Source organism: Oryzias melastigma, linkage group LG9 (genome assembly GCF_002922805.2).
Source record: "Oryzias melastigma strain HK-1 linkage group LG9, ASM292280v2, whole genome shotgun sequence".
NCBI lineage: Eukaryota > Metazoa > Chordata > Actinopteri > Beloniformes > Adrianichthyidae > Oryzias > Oryzias melastigma.
Window position 1 is genome coordinate 13,912,500 of NC_050520.1, and position 9,791 is coordinate 13,922,290.

General features: G+C 39.2%; 1 protein-coding gene across 4 annotated transcripts in view; it reads left to right on the plus strand.

Annotated features, from left to right (window-relative positions):
• The window catches only part of LOC112137722 (abl interactor 2), a 42,549-nt gene that overhangs the window by 6,569 nt on the left and 26,189 nt on the right, over positions 1–9,791 (plus strand). For all 4 annotated transcript variants that reach the window (XM_024260175.2, XM_024260174.2, XM_024260176.2 and 1 more), the window contains exons 2-3: positions 4,287–4,454; positions 9,371–9,547. In XM_024260175.2, coding sequence (XP_024115943.1) covers positions 4,287–4,454; positions 9,371–9,547 — 345 coding nt within the window. The remainder of the gene's footprint in view (positions 1–4,286; positions 4,455–9,370; positions 9,548–9,791) is intronic.

Consider the following 9,791-nt stretch of genomic DNA (forward strand, 5'->3'; position numbering starts at 1 on the left):
GCTGGTACCAGTTAGCTGTCAGCATAAGTGGTGTTAACGTAGCTCAGCCTCCTGCTGCTCATTGGAAACACATGGACGTGCTGAATGTAGACGTTCATGTTGAGGGAATGTGTGTATTTTTGGTTGAAAACCATGGTGATTGGCTTCACAGCTGAAGGAGAATCGGCCTCCTCTTTCAGAAACGCTGCCAGGAGCAGCTTCTGTGGGGGCGAAGCAGGCTGAGCGTTTCAGACCAGAACTTTGGCAAACCTACTGGGACTCTGCTTGAGAACTGTAAGCAAAAATCTGGTTCTGTAAATGACTGGCTCCTGCACACAGGATTGTGTCTTAAATCCTTTGCAAAGTGAAGTCACTGAGGAACAAAAGCTCTTCTGCTTAATGATGCAAAACTCTGGCTGTGTCCAAACCCTCCCCCTACTCACTATAGTGCACTATATTATGCATTTTATAGTGTGTTCGCCATTTTCTAGTGCTGTCCGAATATTTTAATTCCAAAATCAAGTGCATTAGAAATTTTCTAGAAATCTTTACAAAAAACTAGCATGGATTGGTGCTCACTAGATTACAAAATATAGACCACAATGCATTGCTGTCAAACAATTTAGCACAAAAAATGTGTTTAAATGTAATTTTTGAATAAACATCCACATTTTCACCATCAGAACACAGTGGAGTCATAAATAAACGCCGTAAAATGTTCGTATTTTGACTTTGTGAAATCGGTGACGTCATATGAGTATTGTGTCCAAATTGCTTTCAAAATCCAGAGCACTTTCTAGTCCTACACCATTTAGTTTTTTAGTAGTTAGAGATTAGGGTGGGAATTCAGACATAACTTTTGATTTTGAATGAAAAATCCAGCTAACACTTTCATAAAAGCAGAAATCTGCTCTCTTTTCCATTGATCTTTTATATCATTCAAATAAAGCAAAATCCAGTTTAACCACATTTGTTACGTGAACTTGAAAATGTATTTGTTTTTTATTATTCTGAAAAGCTTTCTTTGCTTTTATTATAAGGCTTCTCACTCCATTTCTGATATTTCTGTTTTGTTTTTGTTTTTTTATCTTGTCCTGTCTTTTTAAATCAATGTTTACCACACGTCCGGGTTTTTTTTAGTCAAACCTTTATTAAGTCACGTTTAGTTACATTACATTTTAGTTACTTTTTTCAGTTTTTTTTATTTTTCTACATAATATATAACCCAGAGCAGTTTGTGCTCTTTACACAAATATGTTTATGGATCTGTTTGTCTGTAAGTGAATGCATCAGAATGGAGTGGAGCAAGGAGCTGAGCTTGTGACCCGAACATCGTATTTTCTGTTATAGTTTCTAATGCAAACAGCATTTTTCCCTTCTTCTCCTGATTCACAACAAATTGACACAAAGAATATGTTAAAACACAGAAAAAACCATTTTCATCAGAGTGGATCTTCTTTAATCACAGAAGCAACTCTCCATCCATCCATGTTGTCACTTTTCAGCTTGTTTCCTATCCTGCCCAGTTACCTCTCGCTCTTCAACGTGGAACGTGTCAAGGTCAACAAGTCTTTGCTCATTTTTGTTTATAACATTTGAATCAATCACAGATCTTCATAACAAAACGTGTTGTGACTACATAAAGAAGTGTTCATTGCTTGAGTTTTTATTCCAGTGGAATCCTAAAAATACACAGCAGTAGCTGAAATCTGTATTCATGGAGAAAAGAAATGGGGTCAGAAGAATCAGAGCGTGCATATGATTCCGTGTAGATCTAATATGATTAATGTACATGAATTTAGTTGGAAGTAAAAAAAACTAGCTGCACGTATGTGTGGGGGTGCGTGTTGCTCTGCCCTCGCCTCAGGCCAGAGAAGGCAGCTCTCCAAGTAGGTCAGCGCTCACAGGCCATCAGAGGTCTGACGGAAAAGAAGGGGCATGAAGAAGAGATATGAGGAGGACACAACGCCATGGAACGTGCAAGAGAAAATGACTATATCTTCAGTGTCTGGAGTCCTAATGAGATATCTCTGTAAGCAAATCAGTGGTAACAGACAGAAAGAATGAGAAGTGTTTTACTCAAATACCAGCACACTGCTGCAGCTTTGGACATAGATCATTCGCCTTCACCAAAATGTTAGCTGGTCTCCACTTCTGTCAGTAATGGTTTCAAAAATACAACCTTAAAAAGCTTTTTTTTTCTGGATTTACTCCCAATCTAACAAGAATTCTGCCAAAATGGCACAACCCTCTAAAGGAGTGCAGTATCTGTTGAAGTAGCTTCAGGTTCAGCTTTTATGCACAAACAAAACAGAATGGTGTTTTTTAGAAGTAGAGGCTGGCATTTATACTTAGAAACGTATTGCTGTTATGCATGTTGTGCATTTTGTCACCACAGATTCTATATGAAGCTCTTGCTTGTGTATGTACACGTTTATGTTTGGGGTTAGTCAGTGAGGCTGGTGAGACGCCTGGAAGTCCAGAGATGTCGCACTTAACCACGACTGATAGAGAATTATAGATTACACCATTCTTCATCACAGCTAAAGGCAGGCCTTGTGAAAGCGGCTCATCTGTCTGCTTTCATTTCACAGCAACACAGTTTTTCTCCCATTCTGTTTTTTGCCACCACTCCGTTTCTGTCACTGCTTACCTGCTCACCGCTGCTCTGACCTCTCTTTATTGGTGCCACATGTTTATAGTTGGGTCTGTAACCAGTTCAGACCTAAAGTAATTTAATTTAATCAATTTAGGATGGGTGAGGTTGCCTATCCCAACACATTTCATGCAAACGGGTCCTTGTGTAAAGTAGCCATGCCGAATACCCCCATCTAAAAGCAGATACGTGGGAATTATGGGTAAAATCGTGTTGTGTGTCCTGACTGTAAGCTGATGTTGGAGCTCCGCCTGTGAATGTAGGGCTCTGAGTCGGGGATAGACAGGCACACACTTGGGTGTCAGTGTGTTTCTTGTCATCCGCGGGCATGAATGAGTTCATACTGACCTACATTGTGCTCCAGCAAACACACAGATGTTGGTTGTTTCATTCTTGTGAGCGTAGTAAAACTGGACTTTAGGCTGAATGCCAAACAGCTCAAGTCTGGTTTGTTTAAATCCGTATTAACTCTTTTAAAGCTCTTTCCTGAAGCAAAGCTTTGTCCAAACGTCTTTACTTTCCTAATTTCAGTCAACTAAAAATTTGTTTTAGAGGGGCGATACCATGTTTTTCTTAAGCCTTTCAGAGTGAACTATATCCATGAATGATTATATATTGCCTTTTTAACACTAAAAAACTAATTATTTATGAAATATAAATTATTTTCATGAGTTTTTTTCCCACTTGGAAGCAAAACAACTCAATTCCTGAAGCTCCGCCTGCCGCTGTCTTTGGGTGCCGCCCATTTCATGATGTCATCATTGAGCTGGCAGCGTGTCTTCCTTTCTCCCACGAAAATAAACATCCAATTTTTTCAAAGATGGATGCACATACCATCTGCCTTTAGTAGGCCTGGCCATCGCCACACTGGTTCACAACACAAATACACTCGGGGTCTGCATCGCTTATCCAATCCCCACGGCTAAATCAAAGAACACCTGTTTTGGATGACACAGTATTCTGCAGCTACAATGAAAGTTTTTTGCTGATCACCACTAGCTCCATGGAGAAATTGGGTGTTGGTGGCGGTGCTGACTTTTTCTGAAAGAGGCTGTCTCACTATGTGACATCAGATGGTGAGGAGACACTTGTTTTCGTGGGTGGTTTTCGCTGGTACTGGAAGCGCAGGTTATTGGTGGATTACTCAGAAATGCTTGAACGGATCAAAAGGGGGTTCTTTATGGTGAGGATTGAAGACTTCAAAGGTTAAAATGTTGTTTTTTCATGGTATGGCCCCTTTAAGGATTGTTTGATCAAACACAGTTTTCTCTGCTTTGCTTTATTGCTTCCATGTGAAGGATATGGTACTTCTGTAAAAAAGAAAAAAAAAAAAAAACGGCTGCACTTGTTGCAATGTCTTTCACTTCTCTCCTTCTCTCAATGAACTGACAGTAAAAGCTTGCTGTCTTCCTAGAAACACATAAAACCTGTTTGACTTTATTGATCATTTAAACTCACCAACAATTGTAAATTGTTTTTATTTAAAGGAAAATCATCATAATGAATAATCAATATTACATTTTCCAAGTAAAGCTTAATTTTTTAATACTGTTTCTAATGTAAAAAGATACAGAGATATCAATGGTTTCTTGATGCGTGAAATGTATTCACAGATTCTTGTGACTGAAATGTATCCGTTTCCTCCCTACAGTCTTCAGACAAGCAACAGGCTCTGGAGGAAACCAAGAACTACACCACCCAATCTCTGGCAAGCGTGGCTTACCTCATCAACACGCTGGCCAATAATGTGCTGCAGATGCTGGACATCCAGGCTTCACAGCTCCGCCGCATGGAGAGCTCTGTCAACCACATTTCACAGGTTAGAGCACCTCTAATCTACCACACGATGAACCGGTCCGACATCAGTCCAACATCTGACAGGTCACAGTTTGTGGTGCAACACTGGCTCTGTAATGTTACATAGAGGCTCCTAAAAACACAGTGGATTCAGTATTATTAGATTTAGAAAAAAACATTTTTATTGATGTCCTATGAATAAGTTTCTTGTATTTATCCAGCCTCCATCCACAATCTTCTTCTAAAGAGGCCCAGTGGTTCTACACATTCTTTAGTCCTTATAGATTACTTAAAAAAAGAAGTTCACTCAATAAAAGAGTTAGTATTTCCTTTTTTGTGAAACCACTGCTGAAGTAAAGTGCTTTACGGCTCCAATAATGAAACATAATGTTGGTTCTTTTTTTATTGTAAATATTTTTCTTAGTAAACAGACTTTTGACTCATAAATGAGTTATTATTTTTGTGGTGGCCCTAATCCTCCATCATAAGAAACAAACAACAAAGCAGATTTTTAATCAAATTTAATAGAGCTTGAAAAGGCAAAAAATGAAAAGGCTAATTCTGGTTGAATTCTTTAAAGACAATGTCAGATTTGATCTGTAGTCTCTTAATTAATGACAGGCAGTGAAGCAATGGTGCACAACTGATTTAAGCAGAGCATGGAAAAGGTGCACCAGCACATGCACATGATCTCATTCTAAGCTTATCAGTATAGAAAGAAACAACAGCCATCTCCACTAATATTTCTTTTTCTCCACTAATAACTGTTAAGAGCATGTTAATAACAGTGTTGTTTTCTCCAGAAAAAAGAAAAACATTTATTGCTCGTGGATTACTGAATGTTGCTAACGTTTTTCCTGGATAGTAATTTATTTTTTACCAGTATGATGAACTTAACACAATATCTGCTTGAGTTAGAGCAGGGGTGTCGAACTCCATCGCACAGGGGGCCAAAATCCAAAACACACCTTAGGTCACGGACTGAACAGGATAAACATTTATTGAACACTCTAAAGCTAAGTTTTAAAACTTTAAAAACGTAACATTTAACATAACTATGAATACAAACAGGCAGGAATATTATTCCAGAATAAACAACTTAAACCTTAAATAACTTTCAATATTTTACTGTCCATAAAAATGTATTTTGTGAAAATGATTCAAGTTAGAAATAAGCTCAAGATAACATCGGACCATTAACAAAATGATCTGGAGTGCCGGATATAATTACCCAGAGGGCCGGATCCGGCCCCCGGGCCTTGACTTTGACACTTAGAGCATGATTAACCCTTCCTCTCTCTTTGGGTCCAGATGACTCCACCCACATATTGATGTGTGATTCCTTCCATGACAAATGTGGACAAAGGTGGACAGGATTTTATGTCTGCTATGGACAAGCCAAGGAGAGCGGAAGGGTTACAGGAGAAGCTGGTTGCAAAAAACAGTTCATCTTTCAAAGCTCATAACTTTGCCTCAGTTTGTCATTATTATGAAGGACCTGGAAACAAAAACACTAACATGTTGCTGTTTTTAATCAATTCATTAGTTTTATTTAATCATATTTATTTATTTTTTAGCGTACTATAATTCTGTGTAATATCTTGGGTGTGTGTAACTTTTGCCTCTTGACCAGGATTCCCTTGAAAAAGAGATCAGTGGATCATAATGGGATTTTTTTTTCCTGGTTAGATAATGGTCAAATACATAAATTATTGCTGATCTTGTGTTTTTTATTTCTCTTCAAATCTCCAACCAACTGTTATGCTACTGATCTCAAAATCTGAAGAATATATTGTGTGTGATGAACAGCGTGGAGGGTGGTGGATTTACATCTCCACACTGGAGGACGACTTCTTCACCACTTTAGCCAAAGCAGCGTTGGAACATTTATGAAAACTTGATGCCAGCTGAGCGTCTGCAGCGTGTTCGCTGCGCGTGATGTGGTACATGACTATGTCATTCTTAGTCACACTGGGCGTAGTTTCATTTGTTTTTCTCTGCGGACATTACATGTGCAGCAGCTCAGACTTTAGGACTTTTTACCCGGGGGTCGCCGTTTACTGGAGTGAAAATAAATCTGTCCTTCCCTGTAACGTGGGATGACCTGTGTGTTAGTTCAGTTTTTTGGTACAGTTCTTCTTATTTATATTTAGTGTAAAAGATGAGCTGCATCTGCTACTCCTCTACACCGTTATCAGTTCAAGGTTGTGCCGTTTACAGTCATGACGTTTGTCTTTTGCATCACAGTGAACAGCAGCACCCTTTGTGGAAATGCTTCAAAAAGCACCGCCCTACAAAACCTTTGTCTTAAAGTCAAAAGATCCTGGTTTCAAGAAAAAATATTTTATTTTGTATCTGGCAAAGTAAAATTATCCTACTGAGATTTGTAATTTATAATAAACTGTCTCAGTGACTAGATTTTTTTTTTCTTAACATTATTATTCTGGTAAAACCATTTTTCTTACTCCAATGGTAGATGATTTTGCTTATTTACAGAAAGCCTGCTAATGGGATAAGAGTGTTGGACTTCATTCTGTTTTTGCAGTGTGGAGTGATGAACAGTTGAAAGAAGTTTTATTCTGTAGAGCATTCTAAGTGACAATGTTGTAAATTGAACTTCCATGGATGCACAGTCCTGGAGCAAAAGCAGCCTTCCTTTGTTTCCCAGCTGCACAAATACAGTAAAAGTGCCTGTTAGTGGGATTGCACTCTATAGTTGTAGTTTGAAGCGCTGCTTATAATCTAAACAGACGTCCACAGTTGTGTAAAACAAACATTCAGCTTCAGCTTTGTGCTGCGTCTTCATCTTCCCCGACTGAGGCTGGCACGCCGCTCACGTCTGTGTGATGGACAGTCTTAATCTGATGAAGGCTGAAATCTTCCTCTGTGACTGTGCGCTCACAGGAAGAACATTTTGGTTTTCAGAGATACAGAGAGTCCATTCAAAGCAGCAATAATGACATGCTTCTCCCTCTGTGAAGGCAGTGCAGGCTGTAGTTACATGTCATCACAGCTTTCTGTTCACATCTGTTGTGTATGCAGAACTTCCTCCAGTCACGAGCTCCATCAAATGTCATGCATTCATGTTAATGATGCAGAAAGGGCTTTGCATGTTGATCAGTCAAAATCTGAACAAAAAGTACTTCAGTAAATACGTCATTTTAATAAATTAACAAACTTGGTAAATTCACATTTGTGGGAAAGTCACACGTGATACATTCATGTATCTGGTAAATTCACACCCATGGGAGACACACATGCCTGCAAACTTGGTGTAAAAACAGTCATAACAGTCTGATTAAATTTTAAAATAGATGTATTTGCAAGAATAAATTCTATTTGACTTGGTTTGACTCAGTGGTTGACATATGGAAGCATCAGCCTCTCTTTTTGGGTTTTGTCTAATACGTTAATTGCCCAGTCCAAGACTTTCTGCCACTCTCCTTGTAGGTTTCACAGTTGAGAAGTTCTACACATTATTACAAGGAGAACACAGCAGTCTATCTCCACTTTCATGAAAAACATTTACAAACTGTTGAGCACAATCTGTAGCTGGGATTGGTTAGACTGATGGCGTTATGATAGATATGTTTGAGTCTCTAAACTCAACCAGTGGAGACAGTTGGAAAAGCAAAACTTGATGTTATTGGAGAAAATCGTTTGGAAAAAAGTGTGGGCATTGTTTGAAATTTACACCTGGTGCATTCATATATGTGATTGTTACACTACAAAATCCTGTAGGGACTGAAATTGTATGTATTTATATCTTACAGAAACAATCAGCTGAATGAATGGAGTGGGATTATATAAATTCACTTCTTCCCACTCCTTTTGCAACAATTGATTGTACATGAGAGAACTGGACCGAGTGAATGTGATGTCATCCATAAAAAATGAAATGAAGTCTATTCGGTTACCATTTTCCCATGATACGGGCCTCGCCACATTGGAACCAGACAACGCTAGCTAGAAGTGATTGGGCTGGGTTAGTCAACAATAGTCAGACTGATTCCTTCAATCAGACGTTTTGAACGTTTGAGGTCGGGGCCACTGGGGCCCATCGCATCCTTTTAACGAGGCATCTGATTGGTCAGTTTATAACTTGAATAACTTGCAATAAAGAAAATATTAGGATTAGTCCTAGTCTGGGCTTGTGGAGAAGCTTTTGGACTGAACTGAAATGGGTTTAGAATCTTAGAATTGTCTGTCTCACTGTTTTCTGTCATTCACACATTAGCCAGCCTGCATTTGTTCATTTTTCCTCCTTATAGACCTGCTGTGGTCTTAACTCATGTTTGCGTTACTGATGACCTCTGGTTGAAAACCTCACCATTTAAATGAGAACTCTCTGGATGAAACCCATTTCCCACTTTGAATGCTAGTTTGAACTGTAAAAAATCCCTCTTCTTCAGAGTATAAACCAGGAATTCCTCGTAGAAAACGTGTTTTTCCTACTGGCTCCAGGCTTCAGCACAGGTTGTCATCCATATTCAAATTCCTCCAAAAATACCCACAGTGGGCGAACACAGATGATCATGAAATGTGCATCTGAATCCTTTACTGGGTTTACTATTCTTCAGCTCATATGTGGGGTTATAAAGAATCTTGAAAAAGATAGTTTGAAACAGTAGCAAACTGCTTTAGAGCTTTAAACGAAATATTGTTTTTCTACAGGACTAAGGACATAGACTGACAGACTAACAATAAATTAAATTAAAATGTTTCTGTAGAGAGACTTTCTAAATGTTGTGTTGGCAGGAATGGTTCTTCTCATGGTACTGCTGCGATCAGGAAACAGTCCTGGACTTTACAGGAAAAACATTTAAGTCATCTGGAATGGGATCAGAGGTCTATAACTTTGGGCCCTACTGCAGTGACATGATGATCAAGGAAAAGTTTGAACGTTGGTCTTTAACGTTCACTCTTTTTTTTTCCCAGACGGTTGACATTCACAAGGAAAAGGTGGCGAGAAGAGAGATTGGTATCCTGACCACCAACAAGAACACCTGTCGCTCTCATAAAATCGTGGCACCCTCTAACCCCGAGAGGCCTGTGCGGTACATCAGAAAGCCTATTGACTACAACGTGCTGGACGACATCGGACATGGAGTCAAGGTAAGTCAGCGCTCTAAATGAAATATAGATTTAAAACGGTGAAGTTGGCAAATACTTCAAAGAAAATGAAGGAAAGCAAATCCATCCATCCATCTTCTTGTCCGCTTCTTCCCTTTCGGGGTCGCGGGGGTGCCGGAGCCTAACCCGGCTACTGATTGGCGAAGGCGGGGTTCACCCTGGACAGGTCTCCAGTCTGTCACAGGGCCTCAATCACACACACATTCACTCTCACATTCACACCTAG